Source organism: Danio rerio, chromosome 23, assembly GCF_052040795.2.
Source record: "Danio rerio strain M-AB ecotype USA chromosome 23, GRCz13ab, whole genome shotgun sequence".
Taxonomy (NCBI): Eukaryota; Metazoa; Chordata; class Actinopteri; order Cypriniformes; family Danionidae; genus Danio; species Danio rerio.
In genome coordinates, this window is record NC_141043.1 from 9,713,991 (window position 1) to 9,739,532 (window position 25,542).

At 36.8% G+C, this 25,542-nt stretch overlaps 1 protein-coding gene across 6 annotated transcripts in view; it reads right to left on the reverse strand.

The window, feature by feature from the left end:
- The window catches only part of mtcl2 (microtubule crosslinking factor 2), a 95,817-nt gene that overhangs the window by 50,298 nt on the left and 19,977 nt on the right, over positions 1-25,542 (reverse strand). For all 6 annotated transcript variants that reach the window (XR_015523211.1, XR_015523209.1, XR_015523208.1 and 3 more), the window contains exon 3: positions 22,382-22,540. Coding sequence is in view for 2 of the 6 variants with exons in the window: in XM_087306595.1 (XP_087162721.1) it covers positions 22,382-22,540 (159 nt within the window). In the remaining 4 variants the exon portion in view is untranslated. The remainder of the gene's footprint in view (positions 1-22,381; positions 22,541-25,542) is intronic.

Below are 25,542 nucleotides of genomic sequence, written 5' to 3' on the forward strand. Positions count from 1 at the left end.
GTTTTATGTCTTAGCAAAGCTATTGAAAATCATTATTAGATTATTGTAATGGTCAAGCGTTTAGATGGTCGTTATAGAGGCACTGTGGCTAATCAACATTGCAACATATCAAACAGATTATTTATCCTAGTGCTGCGTAATTGGATTGTGAGGCATTTAATGACTTGTTAATCAATATCCTTACATAATAGTCCGTAGTGCGTAAAACAGCAGAAACCTTTTTAACCTCTAGAAGTACTTAATTGATTTGTTCCCAAATACCAGGGAACTGCTTCGACTGAGGAAAATGAAGAATGAATTCAGTATGACAGCATTAAAGCTCAGTAGCATGCATGCTGATATAAGGAGAGTAGATGAAGTAGATGAATTGCTGTGAGTATGCTGTGCACAAGCAGAAAATACTGTGGGGAACACATGAAGCCACAATACAGAACATTTGCAGCCTGCACTTTTTCACATGTTATTGTATTTTCATTGTTGTTTAGAATTTATGTCTGTGCAATTTGCGTTTATTTCTTTTTTCTGTTCTGAATACTGTTGCATTAAAAATATGTATTGTCAAGTGAAGGAAAAAAGCATGTTTATAATTGTTGCATTTTCTTTATATTCTAGGGCCTATAAAACAGTAGTTTATTTATTTTTTTACAAATAAATAAAAAAAATAAGCCCCCCAAAAATATTTAATGTTAAATAGAAGCTTTACTTCAGCAGGGCACCAATCGAATACATTTTAAGCAATGTATAAAACATAAATACATCATTTTTTTATTTTACATTGAGTAAAATCTATGAATTTGATTAAATCGAAGACATTCTCAATCATAAATCAACAGCAAAATATTATGAGAAATTAGAATACAAATAAAAAAAATCACATTTCAAATAATAAATAATGGCAATAATATTAAATTTATTTTACATAGATACTTTTCCCAAAGAAATGTTTTATTCCTGTGAAAACTTCATCACTTTTATTTACTTTTTAATACAATTTTTATACATACAGTATAGTCAAGCCAGAAATTATTCATACCCCTGACACATAATATGACACATATAATATAATATAATATAATATAATATAATATAATATAATATAATATAATATAATATAATATAATATAGGTGACGCGAGGTGCAGTAAGTAGTGCTGTCGCCTCACAGCAAGAAGGTTGCTGGTTCGAGCCTCGGCTGGGTCAGTTGGCGTTTCTGTGTGGAGTGTGCATGTTCTCCCTGCGTTTGCATGGGTTTCCTCCGGGTGCTTCAGTTTCCCCCACAGTCCAAAGACATGCGGTACAGGTGAATTGGGTAGGCTAAATTGTCCGTAGTGTATGAGTATGAATGAGTGTGTATGGATGTTTCCCAGAGATGGCTGGAAGGGCATCCGCTGCGTGAAAACATGTGCTGGATATGTTGGTGGTTCATTCCGCTGTGGTGGCCCCGGATTAATAAAGGGACTAAGCCGAAAAGAAAATGAATGAATGAAAATTATAATATAAACCTGAGAAATATCTTTTGGGAAAAGCCTGTGTCATTTCTGGTCAAAAATAAACAAAAAATAATAAACTTGCTGGATCAATAAGAATAACTTTAAAATAAGTCTAAATTTCCCAGCGGCTTTTGGGCTTGACTGTAATAAAATTTGAAAATGAAATTTTAGATTTATACAGGGCCAAACACTAATGACAAATAATTTTTGCTTGTCACAAAAAAATCAAATGTAATTATTTCTTACCGACATACTTTAATGTGTCAAAACAAGTAAATTCCAGTTGTATACACAATTTTCAACATATTTCTTTTTTTTTATCAAGTTTAACATTTTTAAAACTATATTTCTTAAGGACACAATTACATGAAGGATCAAAAATAAATATTTGGTCTAAGTTGATTGAGTATAACTTCTATTCAAGCTAATGTCTATTTAAAAACATTATGCCAACTCGCCCTTATTTCTGTTAAGAGTTTTTGTATGAATGGATGATAACCTAAAGGGATAAATTGCTCTGTTATTATCTTAGTGACTTAGTGATTGTTTTTAGTTTTCTTTCCCTGATTTTATTAGGATAGAAAGTTGATGATTGGATGTATGTCAGCCTGATTGGGTAGCTTCACTTGAACAGAGAAAAATTAAAACCTGTTTACACAATATTTCAATGAATTTAAGACTTTTTAAGGCCTAAAATTTTGTTTTTGAAATTTAAGACATTAAGACCTTGCGGATACCCCGATATACTCAATAGATAGTGGGTCTGTAGATCCCAATCATCAATTTAATGATAAATAAATGAGTTGTTAATGACTGAAATATCTCCTTCCACAGGAATATTACTTAAAGAGTGCATTATTCAGTAAGCTCTGCAGTAAATATTGCTGGAGGTCGTATCACCTCAGGTTACTGGTCTAGACAGAATACATTGCTAAGGTTGCGCAGGTCGCTGGACTGCAGTAATAAAACCATTTCACTAAAGAGAAGCGCTGAATCTGTAATTCTACAGTGATTAACTGATCAATCTCACTTCTCAACCTATTACATCCACAACACAAGATCCGAACTACAATCACACAGAGCGCTTCTCCAAAAAGCAATTTAGGAACTCTATCTGTAATAAGCCCGTCGCTTTTTATGATGAATTATGAATCTAAATTTCATTCGCATTTTCAAACGTGCTAAAATAATAGGAGTCTGCGGGTTTCCAACAAGCCATAATGAATAACCTTTGAACAGATCAGTGAGGTGTACAAACGCTGATGAATATTGATAGTTAGTCTTGTGCAAACGCAGTGAAGTGAACACTGTTATCCATGCTCTATATAAATCAATGCACGCTCACATTTCTGTAGAACTTCTCATGTGTGTGTGTGTTTCAGGAATGGGTAAGATTGCTGACTGACCCAGATGAAGTTCACTGGATGTGAGGAGACATGTCTTATATAAGATCTGCTCCTAGACTGAATCAAAGCAACAGCTTACTGATCTGATTAGGAAGTGAGCGGAAGAGCTGAGATCTGACCAATTAGCTTCACCTAAGAGACCGGGGAATTCGATCAGAGGGCAGGAGGCGCTGCTTGCATTGTGTAATTATGTAAAAGCTATACTGAGTAGTTATACTGGGTGTGTGTAAATTGAGTAAACAGTAGAGCGGACTCCATTTATGGCGATTTAATATATCTCGCAAAATATAAACTTATATAAATATAACTTATATAAATATATTTTAGGTATCTATTATTGTATCTGATTTGACAGCCTTGTATTGAATTGATTAAATTATATGGATTTATTTATTTTATTTATTTATTTTTCATAATCAATGCACTTAAAATAGAATTAAATCAGCCTCAGTTCTAGTCTAGAACAATATAGTACATGATACAACTGATGTATATCTGTGGTTTAAAGGGGTGGTTTAGATGGTGACAGTCACATATGTGTCCCAAATTGCTAAAAACACTGTTAGGACACATTTATTTAAAAAAAAAAAAAGTGAAAGTTGTTTTTGCGTTATTTCGAGCAAATTCGTTTGAAAAGAAATAAAAAAAATTAAAGCTACGTCACAGTCATTAGATCCTTGTGTAAACAACAGCATGTAGACTGGCTGTTTGTACCGGTGGGTACAACGTGATCTTCTATCGTGAGCTTTCATCATAAGAAATAGACTTGGTGCGAACCAATCAGTGTGCTCTATTGTGTATGAGGTGCAACTTCATTAATATGCATGATAGCTTTTTACCTGTTACAAAGTTCAGATGGCAGAAAGACGCCATGTTGTGTCGCCAAAACAAGTGAAAAAACGAAGAATTGTTTGGAGACATGGGTCTTCAGTGTTGCATAAATAAAATGTGCTGCAACGAAGGTTTTGTTTTCATTTCCCTGCTATGAGAGTGCAGCTGGACTCACATGTGGATGACAGTGGTCTGCTTACGGGCGACAGAAATATGTCTGTGAGGAACATTTTTTACCCGAGAGCTTTTCGCATCTTGAAATGGTAAAATCTGGATTTGCTGCTCGTCTCCTTTTAAAATAGACGCAGTTCCAAATGGTGTTGATTGTCCTGTCTCTACGGATTTTGTTAGTGTGTGATCAGTGTTCCTTTCTTTATGTTTATTCAGAGGCAAAGTTAAGATAGTATCGTCAGCAGTACTCTTTCAGTTTTTAAAGACACACCTTAGTCAAAATTATTAAGTTACAGTATGTTAATATCACTAGAATATTATGGGCTGAAAGATCCGCTGTAATTGCAAAGTTACCGAGAAATTCTGTGTTTTTTTTATCTCCTATTTGCCGTGCATTATTAATCATTTCATTAAAACAACACTCTTTCAGCTGTTCCTTGCATCCAATTTCTTGTTTGTCATGGGGGGGAATGCATAAAATGTTAAGTGGCATAAAGTGCCAAACTGCAGTTAAAGTCAACAAATTAATCATTTGGCAAATAATTTGATTACAGATGTCCATGTAAACATAGTTACTGTCTTGCTCCTCTGAGTCTGTGCTTGTTTTGCCTCTGCAAAAATCAGTGCATTCGAATTGAAACTCCCCTTTTTATGCAAACCCTTCCGTCCTTGGCCACTCAACACTCTCAAATTGTCTTAAGGCATCTCTGGCGCAGCTTTCGATCATCGTCAATGTAGTGTAAACATGCGACGTGTAATCTCAGTGGCAAAGTAATTGAACAAATTTGATCGATTATAGGTTCTTGTAACCAGTGGATGTGACACTGACAACAGAGGTGCAGATCCACATGCAGGTTTATTAGAATGGTCAGGCAAGCAGTGGTCAACACAGGAGCCAACAGACGTATAAGGGTAATCCAGAGTTGTATTAGCAGGCAAGTGGTCAAAAGGCAGGCAGCAAACGGGATTAAATAAATAAATGAGGCAAGGATCAAAAAAACACTGCGTTGTAGTGTCACTTAACAAGACTCAGCCACAGTGAGTGTTTCTGTGCTGTTTATGTAGTGCAGTAATCAGTCCAGAAGCAACATCAACTGTGGGAGTTTAATCTTTGGAGACTTGGAGCAGGTGTGTGTGTGTGTGGCATGACTGAATATGTAGTCCATAAATGGCTGATTTGTAGTCCTTAAGCGATCTCATCTGCAGCTACTAGATCACTGGTGATCATGACAGTTCTGAATGTTGATTTCGATTACTTTTCGATTAATTGCCCAGCCCTAGAGTCTGGTATAAGCACTTTTAGCTATATATAGATCATTGAATCAGATTAGACCATTAGCATCTTTGTCAAAAATGATCAACAAGTTTCAATAAATTTCATATTTTATATTATTTAAAGCTAAAAGATCATTTTTAAGAAATATCCCAAATTAACACAAACAATATGCTGCTCTCATCAAATAACTAAATATTTTTGTATATATATTTTTTCAAACAAGTTGTTAGTATTTACTTGTTTAGAAAACATTTCTTGTCTACAGATTGTCACAGCAGGGAACAAGTGTTGTCCATAACCCTGACAGATCTAATCTTGTCCTACATGCTAAACTTCTTTCAAACAGCTGATCTCAGCTGGCTTCCACGGTCACAATCTCAATACATGACATGCTGCTCACCTAATGGAGTCTGTGTGGTGTTTGTAGCCAGGATACAAAACAATTACACCGCCATTAAAGCAGAAATAGACCGGCCAGTTGGTTTACACAAGGTGTGTGCGTGTGTGTTTTGTATGTGTGTGCATGGGGTTATAAATGACCTACAAGCGCTGCAGCATTGTCACTGTCAGATCTAATAACCTATAGCATGTGTGTGTGTGTGTGGGCTCAATTGCATTATATTCGTTTTTGTGTGTGTGTGCGTATCAGACTTAAAGTCCAGACATCAATCAAACACACATTTCCCTTTCAGCATTTTTTTTTCTTTGTCTGTCAGTTCTGCATAACGCTGAGCTCCATAAAAAGAGCTTACTGCAAACTCCCTCCCTCCCAACATCCTCTTATTGTTTGTTTTGCCTGTGCCATTTGTTCAGTCTTGTAATTCTCAAGTGGAAGCTGGCTGGAAATTACAAGCTCTCTGTCTGTCTGATGTGTACAAACACACACACACACATAGAGAGCTGATAGATGTCTGTATGACATCAGAGCAGATAATGATTTAAAGTTCACACCTAAACTGCACTACACTACAGTGACTTTGATGTTAAATCATGAAAGCACTGATGTTCCAGATGCTTTTAAAAATCCCCCTTTTTTCTTTGGATCAACATGTCCCAATGGGTGTGGTGATCTGACATAGCTCTGAATTATTAAACAGCTCAAAAAAGAAAAGAGGAAGACATGATGAATGACAAAAAACAGAACAGTGAGGTGTGTGTTATGCCAGTCGGTCGGTCCTGTGTATGAATATGAGCATATTAAATATCCTAATATTTTTAATATCTAGCTGTTTCTGGGCTGTAATCGAATCTTGCCATTGCAGTAGTCCGTCCGTGAATTTGCTTGCTCACGTGAGTTTTGCATGCTTCAGTCTTGTGTGTCTTATGATGCATGTTTCATTTTTCATGCAGACCTTACTGGAGCATGAAATCACCTCTCACTCCCTAAGGAGAGAGCATGTATCTATATCTGGAAGTGTGGCACAGAAAACCATGGATTGGCTGGACGTCCTATCATGCAAGACAAATATGGTTTAAAAATAATAAATAGTAGTGCTGCTTGGTAATGCAGTGAATCTTTTGTGATGAAGGGTAATATTAAGCACTATAAATACTAATAACAACCACTGAGAAGTTGAACGACTAGTACTGAGGCTGCTGTACAAATGACTTATTAATCAGTACTGCTGAGTCTTTCAATATTAATGACTACTTAAGGAGCGCTATTGAGTACTACTTTATTAATTACAACTTAATGAATGCTACCAAGTATTCCTGTATTAATGGCTATTTAATGAAGTACTAATGAGTACTACTGTATTAATGACTACTTAATGTACACTAATAAGTAATATGGCTACGTAATGAGTACTACTGGTCTAATGGATCCTCAATGAGCACTACTGGTCTAATGGATACTCAATGAGCACTACTGGTCTAATGGCTACTTAATGAGTACTACTGGTCTAATGGATTCTTAATGAGCACTACTGGTCTAATGGATACTCAATGAACACTACTGGTCTAATGGATACTCAATGAACACTACTGGTCTACTCGCTACTTAATGAGTACTACTGGTCTAATGGATACTTATTGAGTACTACTGGTCTAATGGATACTTAATGAGTACTACTGGTCTAATGGATTCTTAATGAGTACTACTGGTCTGATGGATTCTTAATGAGTACTACTGGTCTAATTGCTACTTATTGAGTACTACTGGACTAATGGATACTCAATAAGCACTACTGGTCCACTGGCTACTTAATGAGTACTACTGGTCTAATGGGTTCTTAATGAGTACTACTGGTCTAATGGATACTTAATGAGTACTACTGGTCAAATGGATACTTAATGAGCACTACTGGTCTAATTGCTACTTATTGAGTACTACTGGTCTAATGGATTCTTAATGAGTACTACTGGTTTAATGGATACTCAATGAACACTACTGGTCTAATGGCTACTTAATGAATGAGCACTACTGGTCTAATGGCTACTTAATGAGTACTACTGGTCTAATTGATACTTAATGAGCACTACTGGTCTAATGGATACTCAATGAGCACAACTGGTCTACTGGCTACTTAATGAGTACTACTGGTCTAATGGATACTCAATGAGCACTACTGGTCTACTGGCTACTTATTGAGTACTACTGGTCTAATGGATACTCAATGAGCACTACTGGTCTACTGGCTACTTAATGAGTACTACTGGTCTAATGGATACTTAATGAGCACTACTGGTCTAATGGCTACTTAATGAGTACTACTGGTCTAATGGATACTTAATGAGTACTACTGGTCTAATGGATACTTAATGAGCACTACTGGTCTAATGGCTACTTAATGAGTACTACTGGTCTAATAGATACTTAATGAGTACTACTGGTCTAATGGATACTCAATGAGTACTACTGGTCTAGTGGCTACTTAATGAGTGCTACTGGTCTTATGGCTACTTAATGAGTACTACTGGTCTAATGGATACTCAATGGGCACTACTGGTCTAGTGGCTACTTAATGAGTACTACTGGTCTAATGGATACTCAATGAGCACTACTGGTCTTATGGCTACTTAATGAGTAATACTGGTCTAATGGATACTCAATGAGCACTACTGGTCAAATGGCTACTTAAAGCGTACTACTGGTCTAATGGATACTTAATGAGTACTACTGGTCTGATGGATTCTTAATGAGTACTACTGGTCTAATGGATTCTTAATGAGTACTACTGGTCTAATGGATTCTTAATGAGTACTACTGGTCTAATGGATTCTTAATGAGTACTACTGGTCTAATGGATTCTTAATGAGTACTACTGGTCTAATGGGTTCTTAATGAGTACTACTGGTCTAATGGATACTTAATGAGTACTACTGGTCAAATGGATACTTAATGAGCACTACTGGTCTAATTGCTACTTATTGAGTACTACTGGTCTAATGGATTCTTAATGAGTACTACTGGTCTAATGGATTCTTAATGAGTACTACTGGTCTAATGGATTCTTAATGAGTACTACTGGTCTAATGGATTCTTAATGAGTACTACTGGTCTAATGGATACTCAATAAGCACTACTGGTCCACTGGCTACTTAATGAGTACTACTGGTCTAATGGGTTCTTAATGAGTACTACTGGTCTAATGGATACTTAATGAGTACTACTGGTCAAATGGATACTTAATGAGCACTACTGGTCTAATTGCTACTTATTGAGTACTACTGGTCTAATGGATTCTTAATGAGTACTACTGGTTTAATGGATACTCAATGAACACTACTGGTCTAATGGCTACTTAATGAATGAGCACTACTGGTCTAATGGCTACTTAATGAGTACTACTGGTCTAATTGATACTTAATGAGCACTACTGGTCTAATGGATACTCAATGAGCACAACTGGTCTACTGGCTACTTAATGAGTACTACTGGTCTAATGGATACTCAATGAGCACTACTGGTCTACTGGCTACTTATTGAGTACTACTGGTCTAATGGATACTCAATGAGCACTACTGGTCTACTGGCTACTTAATGAGTACTACTGGTCTAAAGGATACTTAATGAGCACTACTGGTCTAATGGCTACTTAATGAGTACTACTGGTCTAATGGATACTTAATGAGTGCTACTGGTCTAATGGATACTTAATGAGCACTACTGGTCTAATGGCTACTTAATGAGTACTACTGGTCTAATGGATACTTAATGAGTACTACTGGTCTAATGGATACTCAATGAGTACTACTGGTCTAGTGGCTACTTAATGAGTGCTACTGGTCTTATGGCTACTTAATGAGTACTACTGGTCTAATGGATACTCAATGGGCACTACTGGTCTAGTGGCTACTTAATGAGTACTACTGGTCTAATGGATACTCAATGAGCACTACTGGTCTTATGGCTACTTAATGAGTAATACTGGTCTAATGGATACTCAATGAGCACTACTGGTCAAATGGCTACTTAAAGCGTACTACTGGTCTAATGGATACTTAATGAGTACTACTGGTCTGATGGATTCTTAATGAGTACTACTGGTCTAATGGATTCTTAATGAGTACTACTGGTCTAATGGATTCTTAATGAGTACTACTGGTCTAATGGATTCTTAATGAGTACTACTGGTCTAATGGATTCTTAATGAGTACTACTGGTCTAATGGGTTCTTAATGAGTACTACTGGTCTAATGGATACTTAATGAGTACTACTGGTCAAATGGATACTTAATGAGCACTACTGGTCTAATTGCTACTTATTGAGTACTACTGGTCTAATGGATTCTTAATGAGTACTACTGGTCTAATGGATTCTTAATGAGTACTACTGGTCTAATGGATTCTTAATGAGTACTACTGGTCTAATGGATTCTTAATGAGTACTACTGGTCTAATGGATACTCAATAAGCACTACTGGTCCACTGGCTACTTAATGAGTACTACTGGTCTAATGGGTTCTTAATGAGTACTACTGGTCTAATGGATACTTAATGAGTACTACTGGTCAAATGGATACTTAATGAGCACTACTGGTCTAATTGCTACTTATTGAGTACTACTGGTCTAATGGATTCTTAATGAGTACTACTGGTTTAATGGATACTCAATGAACACTACTGGTCTAATGGCTACTTAATGAATGAGCACTACTGGTCTAATGGCTACTTAATGAGTACTACTGGTCTAATTGATACTTAATGAGCACTACTGGTCTAATGGATACTCAATGAGCACAACTGGTCTACTGGCTACTTAATGAGTACTACTGGTCTAATGGATACTCAATGAGCACTACTGGTCTACTGGCTACTTATTGAGTACTACTGGTCTAATGGATACTCAATGAGCACTACTGGTCTACTGGCTACTTAATGAGTACTACTGGTCTAAAGGATACTTAATGAGCACTACTGGTCTAATGGCTACTTAATGAGTACTACTGGTCTAATGGATACTTAATGAGTGCTACTGGTCTAATGGATACTTAATGAGCACTACTGGTCTAATGGCTACTTAATGAGTACTACTGGTCTAATGGATACTTAATGAGTACTACTGGTCTAATGGATACTCAATGAGTACTACTGGTCTAGTGGCTACTTAATGAGTGCTACTGGTCTTATGGCTACTTAATGAGTACTACTGGTCTAATGGATACTCAATGGGCACTACTGGTCTAGTGGCTACTTAATGAGTACTACTGGTCTAATGGATACTCAATGAGCACTACTGGTCTTATGGCTACTTAATGAGTAATACTGGTCTAATGGATACTCAATGAGCACTACTGGTCAAATGGCTACTTAAAGCGTACTACTGGTCTAATGGATACTTAATGAGTACTACTGGTCTGATGGATTCTTAATGAGTACTACTGGTCTAATGGATTCTTAATGAGTACTACTGGTCTAATGGATTCTTAATGAGTACTACTGGTCTAATGGATTCTTAATGAGTACTACTGGTCTAATGGATTCTTAATGAGTACTACTGGTCTAATGGTTACTTAAATCTACTATTTTTTATTTAATATGTACTACTGCTGTACAAATGACTTATTACTACTACTAGAATAAATAGCGCTATTCGCACTTACATAGACACGTGAACATTTTGAGTTTACTCGCTTCATTCACGTGTCAAATTCACCTCACACTAGATGCAGATTTACATCATGGCCGGGGGATGTCTTTGCCTGGTGACTTTAGCTTTATTGTTAAATGGCTAAAATGGATTTTATTAAAAGAGTAGCTGTGTTTATGTGCTTTGAGAAGACTGATAAACAGCACAGATTTGTTCGGCGCCGAAGTCCACTAGATACTTCCAGAGATGCATCCAGCTCTTTGAGTTCATCAACTCCTCCGGGAAATGTACCTGGATGATGGAGGCTTTCAGTAGTGCTTCCCACTGAGCCGAGCCCAGTTTGATGAACTGTTATCTGGCCTCGGCAAGAAGATTTTCCCTCAGGACACCAACAACAGGCACAACGTCATAAAAACGCTCAAAACACCTTATAAATCGCATGAATCGCACAGCACAGGAAGTCTATTTGTGTCTTAGCATTGATTTAAGATGTAAATCACCAGTGTTTGACACGTTTGAAGTGTTTTTTTTTTGTGTGTTTTTTTTTTACTATTTTAGAGTATATTTTCAAAAACATTTAATATAAAAGTTAATATATGGTGCATTATCAAGTAATTGTTATTAAAATGCAATTAAGTGCCCAAACACATTATATATGCAGTTTAAACTCTTTTTTTAAGTACTCTTTCACAAGAAAATTCTTGTTTTTGGAAAAAAAAAGTATCCAGGTCAAATGTGTGCAAATGTTTTTATTATTCTCTATTTTTCCCACAAATCAACACAAAACCTCTTATTCCATGTGCTTTGATGCTGCTGTTCAGGTCAGACGGAACAATACAGACAAACAGCAAACACAGCTGCCAGACAGACTCAAGATTTCACAAACCAGCCACTGTTGTGCCTCCCTTTAACAAGCCTTCTTTGTGTTATTTAGAGCAAAGCAAATATTGGATACAATGAAAACTGGACTTTGGAAATACTTCTTATCGTTGTTCATCTAAAAATAGCGTTTGAGAACACTTGCTTTATTATGACTGTGCATTGTGTGTTCATCAATCTATTTCATTGAATTGTGTTATAATGGACAGAAAAGGGCAGTCTGAAATGCAACAGTGTATAACCAACAAGTACTAGCAAACAAAGTCAAATGATGCATTCAAGGTTACTGGATCACGCATGAACTATTATGAGTTACTGCTCATCGGTCTGTAGATATTTCCTTTGAAAAGCTCACAGTTCTGTTTTCACTGACCTATGATGAATGTTTCCATCTACTGTGAGTCAGCAGGTCAGAACAATATTACTTCTAAAAGAACAGGCCTGCATGGCCACCTGCTGAATCCATAATCATCTCTTTAACTTTGATGAAATGTTTGGATAACTTTGAATGTACTATCCGCTTGTTAAGTGGTGACATGTTGGCAGGGCCGGCGCGTCCATAGAGGCGACCTAGGCGGCCGCCTAGGGAGGCAGTATAGAGAGGGCGGCGTCCGCAACACCCCCCATACCACCCCCTCCCTCACCACCTCCCTCACCACCCGCGTCCTCAGATATATTCGCGCATAGGCGACAGAATAGAGAGGGCAGCGTCAGCAACACCTCCATCAGCACCCGCATGTCCTCAGTTAAATCCGCGCGTAGGGCGGCAGATTAGAGGTCTGCGACACCCGCGCATCCTCAGTTATTTCCGCGCATAGGGCGGCAGAATAGAGAGGGCAGCGTCGGCAACACCTCCCTCCCTCCCTCCCTCAGCATCCGCGCGTCCTCAGTTATATCCACACATAGGGCGGCAGAATAGAGGTCCGCGACACCTCACTTCATTTTCATAACCGGTTACTTTCGTTTTCACATTTGGGTTGATCACTGCGTGATCGTCCTCTGCCTAGAGCGGCAGTTCAGCTTGCTCCGGCCCTGCGTGTTGGTGACGTATGTAATACTGTTTCCGGCTCCAAGTCGCCATTCATGAGAGTTGAGAAATTATTTGTTTATGATCACTTTTTATTCATATCACACATTAAAGTGAATTTTATATAAAGTCATAGTGTACACAACAAACTCTGGGCTTGCTGCATAACAAATACCAAGATTTGAACAATTTATTAAAAAATGAATCACTTTCTGGCCATCGGATATTAGGCATGGACATATATAGCAATCGTGAATTTCGAAAGTATTAAATCGCTTTTAAACGTTTATTATTACATTTCAAGAGTCTCCCCATGCAGTTGAATAGAGCGCTTAGACTTGGAAGCCGCTTCGCGTGACGTCACATTGATAATAAATCCCTCAAAATTATCCAGTCGTTTACAGTTAATACTTTTCCTTTTGAGTCGACCTGTCCTATTGTTTGTAATTTTCTACGTTGAAATATTTTTCAAAATGTCACAATTTTTATTTATCTGCAATGTGAATTATGTTGTACGTTTTCCCAGGTGACTGCTGCGCCTGATGCATGACCAAAGAAAATGGCTGCACTTTCAATTGTAAAATGTCATAAAGAAGTTACTTCATCACATTTGTGTTTGAAAAAAAAATTGTGTAAATGATTTTCCCAATATAGATGTTATACACTCTCAGAACTGAAGATACAAAATCTTTCACTGGGGCGATTTAGTACTGACAGGTACTTAAACCAGGTTTCACTGTTTAAATCATCACGGTTAATTAATCGTAAAGTCTTCTCAACACCGCGTTTCTGCACAGAACAAAACTGCAGCAACTAAACATAGTTATGCCAACTGTGCGCTAGTTCCAAAGTTCCAAGCTTGTACACTGAGGGTAATACGCACAAACACACTGGATTAACTATGGTTGAGTTTATTAACTAGGAGCTGTTCACATGTCTTTTGCAGGCGTGCATTACTTAGCTCTGTCTTTTGCAGGTGTGCATTACTTAGCTCAGGGGTTTTCAAACTGGGGGGAAACATCTCAATAAGGCAGAAAAATCGACTATTTCACTGACTATTTCAAACATCAGGAGTTGTGTTTGGCCCGGCAGGCTAGTATTTTTTTGCAGCAAGCATTAGTCCCTGAGAAGTGTATAAAGCCTCACATTTGTCATCACTCCACATCACACATGCTAAGAAGCCGCACACAGTTGGCGAAGCATTGTTATTACCAGCTACCGAAGACATCGTCAAAGAGTTATTTGGAGAGGAAGCGGCACGAAAGGTAGATTGTATGCCTTTGTCAGACAACACAGTAAGCAGACACATAAGTTCAATTTAAATATTTTGCAGTTCTCCATAAATACAAGACAGGTTTAACTTTTCATCTACCAGTGCTTTATTTAAAAAAAGCTATCTTGTTAAGTTAATGTAAATATTTCGTTGTTGTTGTTGTTTTTATGAAATATAAAAATTTTAAGAATCATTTTTGGCTATAGTTGCCAACTAATAAAATAAATAGCTTTAAAAACAATACCATTTTGCCTGCCTGTGAAATATGAACTATAATGTCTTTACATTATACAGAATTCTAGTTTACATAGTTATACTTGAAATACATAAGTGCCTTTAAACTTTAGGCAAAGGGGTCCCCTATAAGGAATCATCATATTTGGGGGACCCTAAGAATAAAAACCCCTGAAGCTAATGTGTAGCTTAGATTTACATTAGACAAATAAAAAAATGTTTATGTATTCTTCATTCATTCATTCATTAATTTTCTTTTCGGCTTAGTCCTTTTAATAATCTGGGGTCGCTGCAGCGGAATGAACCTCCAATTTATCCAGCATATGTTTAACGCAGCGGATGCCCTTCCAGCTGCAACCCATCTCTGGGAAACATCCATAAACAATCATTCACACTCATACACAACGGCCCAACTCGACATGTCTTTGGACTGTGGGGGAAACCGGAGGACCAGGAGGAAACCCATGCAAATGCGGTGAGAACATGCAAACTCCATGCAAAAACCCCAACTGACCCAGCCGAGGCTCAAACTAGCGACCTTCTTGCTGTGAAGCGTCAGCACTACCTACTGCACCACCATGTCGCCTTTATGTATTCTTATTTTTATGTGCTGATTTATTTAACTATTTATTCACTGCTCTGTCATTTATTTTCACTGTAAAATTATTACTTACGTTTAAAATCCAAAACCTTTTTTTCATTTATTTTTTAGTCCAAAGAGAAATGGATTATTGTTTGTTTGTTTGTTTGTTTTTTGTGCTGTATTAATTGGTTACTGGGCAGCAATAAATAACACTTTAAAATATACGCAGTTTTCAGATCATTTTCTAAACCAGTAGTGTTTCGAATTTAATGAATGCATAATAATCGTGAAACCGTGATTATTCCTCAGATTATAATTGTACAACCAAAATGTATAATCTTTGCATCCCTGCATAAAGGCAATGTGCGAATTATCCATTGAACTGGCAGTTTCAGACTGTTGAATGATATTTTTCCTTATTGATTAGTGCGATTGAATGCATCACAGTGGTATAAACCAATTAGGGGGGGGGGGGTTAAATGTATATTTTTAATTATTAATATTTAAGAAAGCTAATACTGAAGAAAGCTATTTCTTAGCTGACCCCGCCCTTGTTTTGATGTCCTTCAGGGGGATTAAGCATTAATTAGGGGGGTCAATCCCCCCCAAATGCCCCTGTAATTTGCCTCCTGCTTAAATGTACATATTAATACCTAAAATGTACAATCGAGTGTACCTCAGAACATTAAAAAGTACTAATGTCCACCTGTACAGCACAAAAGTGATGTTTGTACCTTTATTGATGAGAGTGTATGTGTTCTGTTGGTTTTATAAATTATTGATGGATTGTAGAAATACAGTAAATGCCATATGCATTTTGAAACTTGTATTTATTATGTTTTAATTGTTTTAGAATTTTAACATCAGTCAAGAGACTGCAGATGCAAAACAGCCAATGGCTAATTCTGGCACATAATACATTTTCTGTATTATTTATGTGCATCGTGCCTGTCAAATAAACCGAAAAAAAAAAAATATAAATAATTAAGTCATTTGATCATAAATAAAACCCCTTGCAGCTGCATGGAGTTCAGTATCGATTTTCACCATAATTAAGCAGCCCGAAAATGTCTGCATGCCGTTTCTACAGTGTAAAGCAAGGGTTTTTAAAGTTTAAATAGCATTGACGCATGATTGTCTGTTCCTCATCTTGTGTTTGTTTCTGAGTTAACGAACATAGCTCCAGTGACCCTGCACTTCCTTCCTTTCTCAGGGTTTCCCCCCTCAGAGCAAAACAAAGATATCAGCTTCCTGAAACATATAAATAAAGGGTCAGTCACCCTCAAAGGACGGCTTCCTCTAGCAGTCTAGAAAGAGCTCTGAATCAACAAACTAGTCATATGGATGATCCCATGTAATGCTGTTTGTGACGATCTTGGCTCGGAATAATACACCAACACATTAGGCATGCATGAGTGTGAATGTGTATTTGGAAACTGAAGCCTATTAAACACCTGTAAAACGGTTGCTATAAAACAGGCCCTCCACACAGCGACCACCATCAGAAGGCTATAAACACACACACACACACACACACACACACACACACACACAGACCCTCTTTCACTCCCAGCAGCAGCAGACATGTGAACCTAATCACCCGAGAGACTTCATGAAGCCTGCAGAGCCGATCGATGCTTGTTCTGTGTTAAATCAAGTATTGAGAGAGAGTTTGAGAAAGATGAATGAGGAGATGAATGAGATGGAAGCGTATGTACGGCAGGGAAAGAAGAGGTTTTTAGGGTGGGGATTTATCTAGGTTAAATGAAAAAAAAAATAACGAAATAAGCAAGCTTTCATTTTGAGTGTTTATTTTAGTGTCAGGAAGGGAGGTTTTCGATGGGAATCTGATGACATCAGCTCAGACTATATGCAAAACTGCCTTTCCCATTGACCTACTAAACATTGACTATGTTTACATGTGCACGGATAATACAATCATTTCCAATAATCAGATTAAGAGCTTAATCATAATACATTGTTTACATTTGTCCAATTGTACTTATTATTCCCTAAGAATTTTGATTATTTTTCTTACTGTGGGTATTTACTCACCTTACTTTACAGCACAAATTATAGACTAAAATAAGTGGTTGTGTCACTAACTGTTGTTTGGATTTATTTACGTTTAATACAAAACATGTTCTCATGAATTCAATAATTCATACTGCAATCATGAGCTTAATTGCATTATTTTGCAATATTGCCAAAATGTCAACACAGGCTCATTGTAAAAATGTACCCCTGTATACATTTCTGTGGAGCACGAATTATGTAGCCAGAGCTACGTATGGCTGCATTTTGTCTTTAAAACAGACGCCATGGGGCTGTTTTTTTTTTCGTTACCAGCTGACTGCTTACCTCCGTGTGGATGTTTTTTTCTTTGTTACCAGTTTGCCGAGTAGCTCACCATGTATTTTGGCGAACTTAAAATGCAGAGAGGATTTGACTGTGACGACAGGGTTCAAGTCTGACAAAGAACAGCTACAGAAAGCAGGCAACAAAAGGGGTCAAGAGAAAGGGTGTTATCGGGTCAATCTGTGCTTTTGAAAACACTATGAGTTGGGTTTGAAGAAGGGTGGGGGGGTTGGAGTCAATCAGTCAGTCGACAGTGGCCTCTGGTGGATTTACACAAGAACAGCAGGCACAAATGGCACTCGCAAGAGAAATTTGAAATCTGAAAAAGCGTACACAGCTGCCTCTGGTGGATCTGCGATAACAAAAGCTGCAAAAAAGCGTTGCTCCATTTCGCAGTCTCCATTAATTTATATAGAGGTATATATCAATAATAAACCTGGCTTGCAAAATGTCCTTATAATTGCATTAAGATGGTCCACGTAAACACACTCACTGTATTTTTCTTATCTAAATAAATTAGATCTGTCCCATTACATTTGAAGCAAAAAAATATCTTGAACTACCAAATTTAACAGCCAAAATATGTTTTTGTATCTCCCATACTAGACAAGACTGCCATACCATGTGAAATGTATTGAAGTTTGCTATACTGCAGATGATAAAATAGAAAGTTACATCATAAACCGCCATACATCATGATTACAATAGAAAATGTACCACAAAACACCCTGACAAATGTTAAAATCAGAAGAAACTAAACTAACTAATAAAAGCATATGTGATGTGTAATCTTTTTGATAGTTTATCAATTATATCAATAGTTTACGTTTGTATTAAATCTAAATTTAGTCAAAAATATAACTAAGAGTTATATATAAAAGCATCTACTTAAGGATATCTTTATTGATACCCAGCCTTATTTTGGAAAAATATTAATTCAAAGCAATACAAGAAACAAACCATCATCATTGTACGACATATCACTGCTGAATGCCAATGAAAATCCAGTGTTTTGATTAATAAGTTATACTACATCACTTTTATCCAAAAATGTCTAATGATTGCATGTATTTCATCATAGTCAACCAGATCATAAAACGATGACCCATCATATCCTCCAATTCTTTGAGTGAACCATTTACTAAAAGTCTCGACTGGGCCTTTTCTAGAGGTTCAGATGAGTATGAACTCTCTCTTGTGTACCATAAATGCCCACTCTGCCAAGAATCCAGGCCAACAACAGAGAGTGGCACGTATTCTGCCCTGGGCTTTCAGCCAATAAGAATGCAGAGCAAACCTATGAGCAACCCATAGCAATGCAGTCAAGCAAATGAGAGGACTGAGTTTCACACCAATAAACAAAACCCCTAAAAATGATCCTCAATACAAAAAAAAAGAGCAAAGCCACCAGTGATGAGCGTTGATTCATACAATAATACTTTCATCACTTTCTATTATGCAGAAGACATGGCTAATAGAGCACAGACCAAGCACTGAGCCAACCACAGACTGTCCAGCCAACCGTTTATTACACAAAGCACAAAGAGACATTTATTAGCAAAAGAATGCAGGCCAACATTGAGAATTAACCAAACACAAGGAGCATGCTTTATGTTCCCCCTTGTTAAACTGTCAGTGGAAAAAAATCTAATGCTAAATTCATGTGCTCCCCCTCCACCCTCAATCCAACCCAACCAGAGCTGACATTTACACAGAGAAAGTCAACAGATCAGCGTAACACACACACGGAGCTTTGACTATAGCAATGCATTGCACCTCAAGTTAAACGAAAGTGTCAACAGTAAGACTTTTGCCCGAAACCAAATCAAGTACAACGTAAACCTTATTCCATTTAGAAACCTTCCCTGGAGCTCTTTACGGAGAATCTGAATCTAATTAATGAGCCCATTTTTCCGCAATTACTAGCAGCTTCATTTTCTCACTGCAGCTAAAATGGCCAAAAACTGATATTTCCAACTCTAAATGACCAGAGTTTATGGCCACACATGTGAGTTCAATTGTATCACTACATTTTAAGCCAGATAAATCCACCACTGAAAGGGCACTTCACAGTGAGAACGATCATGGCCAACCATGAAAGGTCGTTCCAAACCAAAGTGCTCAAAACTGGCCACTTCAAAGAGCTCTCTGGAATGAAGAAATTTGAACTCATGGACGCTTGTTGTTTTGCTCCCGTGATTGCTGCACATGCTCAGTTTGATGCAAATGAAGCAAGATGACAGAGAAGTGTGTTTGAAAAAGCAGTTTTGTTGGTCCCCACAACCCCTACACCTTTTTTAATCTCTCACTCTGGAGGGTAGAGCCTTTGAAGGGATTAGGGCCAAAGAAGAGTCTTTGAGAATGGAAAGCAGCCTCTAGTAGTCAAGAAGCTGCAAAGAAAGAGGCTTATGAGCTATATTACTTGGCTTAATATCCAATCATTATGCTAATTCTTAGGGATGCACCAAAATATCGAGAAAGAGGACATGTTAAAATCGGCATTTGGGTTGGAAACATTGACTAATTGACTTTTAAGAGACTTTTTCGTTCACACGTCTGTAAACACTTAAATTAGTTTTTTTTTTAATTTGTTCAAACTACTTATGTAAAATGAGCTGAAAATTCTTGAGATTTCATTGGGACAACTTAATTTTTTTATGTTTGATCCACATAAATTTGTGGAAAGTGTTAGCTTAATTGATTTGTGTTGGGACAACATGAATGAATTATTTGGAACGCTGCATTTTTACAGTGAAATGTGCAGGTTTTCACACAAAGAATTCATGTTGTCTCAACACAAATCGATTAAGTTAACGTAACAAATCTAAGTGTACAGAAAATAAATTTATTTTAATTTCTGTTCATTTCAAATAAGTAGTTTGAACAAGACAGAAATAAAAAAGCTTTAAGTCCATGGCGAAATTATATGGATAAATGACATGGATAACTATAGGATTTTTTTTTTTAGGTTGACAATATTAATTCTTAAGATCAGTCTTTTGGTCTTTGTGGCTTTTTAACATGAGCAAAACTTTACTGAACACTTGTGTAATGCTCACATACAATTTTGTTGCATTTATATAATAAAATTGTGGAAGTGTGACAGATCCCTCGCTGTAATCACATCCGTTCAAACAGCCCATCAATTCTTCTACATTCTCAATGGGAAAATCTTAATGAATGAACATTAGACCTTATGTTAAAACATATAGAATGACCTACCAGACCCTATCAGTTTTTCGCGATTGTTTTCGCAATTTTTCGTGATTTTGGTAATTCCCAGAAATTTGCAGACAGTTTTGCATTTTAAAATAAAAAATAATTAAATAATCTATTAATTAAAAAAATATTATATTTATATACATATTTTATTTACCATATTAGGTAGCCTACTATGTTAGGTGTGCAAGCTGACGCAAGGACACAATGACAAGGACACAAACCATAAAAATAAAGCTTCTTTATTTTGGTTTCTAGTCAAGAAAAGATCTAAAACAGATATAAAACGGTAGGGATTAAGCCAAAGGAAGGCTGTATAATTTTTATGCATGAACTTACTTTTTCGTTTCTCAGATTTCGCTTCCCAGAGCATCTGATATGTACCTCACTTAGGAAATGTGTTGGGGCTTTCCCAACAGTAATACACCTAAAACACGGATTACTATAAAACTCATCGCAGGGACGCATTTTGGTATTCTCTGGTTAACTGCAGGAAAGGATGTCTTATCGCATCTTTGCATTGACTTCACATGTAAATTATTTACGCTTCACCCGTGCCTGCTTACCCCCCCAATGTAGTGTAATGATTGTGAGGTGGCAGGTGAGATGTCATTTTTCGAGAGACAATTAAATACATCACGTGTGCTGCGTATGCAACGACTACAAGTCATGTAAAACATTTAATTGCAAACTGAAATAAATATAATTTGATTATATAGTTTGGAATTTTATGTTTTATGAAATTATTTAAATTTTTTGCAATTAGTTTGCATTTAATTAAGAAATTTGAGGCTTTTTGTTGATTTTGCATTGGATTCAGTGATCGCGGAATCGCAAAAAACTGGGGTCTGACCTGCAGAAATGTTTCAGCTCTCATGTAATCAGTATTTCACAACACAGAAAGATGCCAATAAACCCGTTTAACAATATGCCAATTAACATTACCTTACCCTTTTTAGTTACTCTGAAAAAAGTTTTAAAAACAAAAGTGCAATATTAAGATATTTATTCAGAAAAAAAAATTTAAAACAAATTTTTATGTTTTGTTTCGGCCATAAGCTTTCTAAAATTTCCATATCAATTTTACCCTACATTTTTTTATTTTGGTGCATCACTAAATGCAATACTTACTTGGAGGATACTTTTGTGATTAATGATAGCCTATGATTTGTTTACTTTGTATTTAATTTATTGCCTTGTGGAGCATGAAACCACCAAAACAATCCCACAAGCACAGAAGGAAGAATCTGAGTCTATTTAAGAACAAAAATATTATTAAAGACATTTTCACTTGGACCACCCAGTAACCACCTATCATGCCTGATATCATGCAGAAAATGCTCTAACAACCACTTAGATAAGCTTTATCAGCAACAAAGCAATGCCCTGGTGGGCACCCAGACCACCCTGGCAGCATCTTTCTACTGTTGTCATCATGCAGAACACAACGCTTCTTTCCTGTTAGATCAGCTACGCATTTTACCACAGAGGCCACAATTCATGAGTCATCACACTTTTGAAAATCTACAGTTCATTTTAAAGTCCACGGGAAACCTATAAATCCCCCTGAAAGTGCCTGTAATGATCGCCAGTCTCTCACCTCTCTGGCCTTCTCCATCTCAGCTTGCAGGACCTGCTTTGCCACCTCCAGATCCTGTAGTTTCACCCTCAGTTCCTCGTTCTCCTGCTCCAGACGAGATCTCTTCTTCTCCACAGTGTCCAGCTCATTGTGCAGACGGATGGAGACGTCCTTCGCCACCTAAAACAACAAGGTGAACATTACTATTATACGTTTAGAATGTTATAATGTTTAACAGAGTGAACCAAAGATACTCTGCAAACTGCTTTCAAAGGCACTATTGGTAAATAAATGAAAAGTTAAGAGGGTAAATAAAGCAAGAGAAAAAATTGTAACACTTTAGTGTTTGTATAAATCGGAAGCTGCATTTCGTATTTCATGTCGTGATTCAGTTCCTAGTGGAACAATATATCATAAGAAAACAGTGGGCGTGGCTTGTTTTTTACTACTGCAAGCTAATTGGATGTAGAAAATTCAGCTGATTCAAATGTTATAACTCGTTGAATGGGCGCTATCAGCAGATAGATATGGACCAGTAGGGGCCTTCTGCGCTGTTATCATCCATCCACATGGTTAATCAGCTATAGATCACATACAACTGCGGGCAGAAGTTAACAAGAATTATTTATATTATTCATTAAATTTCCCATTAATTGTGTTTTATTAACGTCTACCCCTTCTCCAACCCTAACCCAACCATCACAGTAATGTAAAAACAGATCTGGTTCTGAAGTCTTCTCTATTAGTATAGCTGATTAACCACGTGGATGGATGATAACAGCCTACTGCCCTGAATTTATCAGCTTATAAACACTGATAACGTCCATTGAATCGAGTGATAACATTTGAAGAGGGTGAAAAAGTAGGCATTTCATTCAGAAAGGTCAGGAAAAGAGGTTCAGGAGGGTTATTAGAACCTAACAGACACCTAATCCTCATTATTTTGCCTGTTTGTTGTCATAGCTCTGTCAAAACTGACAGATGTTAACCACGTCCAATACCTCAGACAGACATAATCTGAGAATTCAACTGAAAGCAAACAGATTTTTCAGATTTAAATTTTAGATTATAAAAAGAGCGAAAAAATGTATTTTCTTTAAGACATGCACAGATAAAGTGTTCACTACAAAATTTTCAGTGTGAGCTAACCAATACAATATGGTAAGTTTTGATTTAATGTGTACTTTATTCATTATTAGGCTTATTGTATGGCTATTATTGGGATATTGGCTGTTTATTACTACTTATAAAGTACATATTTAGTATTCTAGATCCCTACTCATATGCAATACCCAAACCCACCATAATAACTATAATATATAACTCTTATAAGCAGCAAATTAGAAGTTTGTTGAGGCAAAAGTCATAGCCAGTGTTGGGTAAGTTACTTTTAAAAAGTGATAATTACAAACTACTGACTACTATTTGAATATTGTAATCTGATTACATTACTAATTACTTCACATAAAAAGTATTCAGATTACTAATTACTTTACCTTGAAGTTACTTTTAAAACATATAAAATATACCTCTAAAATACTAAATAAACTGCAGCTCTTTCAGTAATTTAATATTCACTGAAAAACATTACAATGAGTTGATCACAGCAGCTTGACATATTCAAAAGGCTTAAAGAGTTCCCCCAATACTTAACATTCTCTCATCATTCACTTGTTAAAACCTTTTTCTTAAACACAAAAGAAGACCTGAAGAAAACTGGATACCTGTAACCACTGACATCCATAGTATGCAAAAGCACTGCAGTGTTTGGGTGTTCTGTGTTTGTCTGAGGTAATTAGTCTAAAGTGTATACAGTATTCCATACAAAGCATGAAGCTGATCGGTCAGTTCTTGTCGTATGACTTCCGGTTTTCTACTGGTGCACCTGGAAAATGCAATCTTGCGCAATATGCATTCCGAATATGTGTGCGCCTCAATTAGAAATAACAAACTTGCATGCACAAAAGCGGCGATATGTGAACGGCCCCGTAAGCAGCTACGCTTCTCTTCACATTCAGCCTTCATACCTTCACTCCCGATCCTGCACAAAAATCCAATTTAGCCTGTTTAGGCTGAGTGGGGCTGTAATGTTTTTGGGCACCGATGTCCTCTTTAATGACAAGTGTTGTCCTAGTAGGCTTTCTATTCAAGTCCTTGAACAAGTTGCAGGTCAAGTTAAAAGCAGTCGAAAATTTTTAGGCTGGACATAGACTAGATCTCACAGCAATATTTTTTTGTTTTTCCGCTCAATGAAGTCAAAATAATGTCTGTATTTCCAGTTGAAGAAGCAACTGACAGAAACAATTTCAACTTGCGTTCTCCAACAATTTAAAGGTACATGCTTATTAACTGACGTTGCAGTGGAAAACGTGATTTAAAAGAAGCATTTTTTTCTTCTAAACACTATATTTGTAGCAAAAGTAACGCAGTTACAGTGACTTTAGTAACGCAAAATTAAAATGTAATTCGCTACATTACTGTGTTCCCCAAAAATGTAATTACAATACAGTAATGTGTTACTGTGGAACGCGTTACACCCAACTCTGGTCATAGTTAATAGTTTACCATAAATATTGAGAATAAATATTGATGATAAAGTGACTGAAATTTTTTAGATGATCATATTTAAGTGTGCATAATGACAAATAATAACAAACACATTTAATTAAACACTCTAATCCACTAAAAATAGCTGGTGTTCTGCTAGTACACACTAATTAGAAAAATTACATTCAGTAGTTACTAATTGCTTTAAAAATTCCCCCATTTTCCCACTTTTAGCTTGTGAATATGCCAGCTATTGAATGTTTGGGTAACACATTGATGATCCATTTCTCCCTGAAGGTGGTGGAGAGATCATTAAAAGCAGTTGATCATAAAGCTGCACTCACTTTTAAGGAGCCAATTAGTGGTGTTGGACAAACAGATAAAATACAAACCAAGCTATACCGCACACACATTATGATGTTAAATGAGCCATTTTAGCAATACAAGACTATGTTTCACTACTGACAATGTTGCTATGTTTCTAAATAAGGGAAGGATGTTGGTTTCTTTGAGAGGAATGAAAAAAGAGAGGGCAGCAGTCGGTGAAAGGGGTAAATGGGGACTGTGAGGGGCTAGGAGGAGAAATACAGTCCCCGTTTGTGAGTTTTCTCCTCTCTGAGTGTCTGAACTTCAGC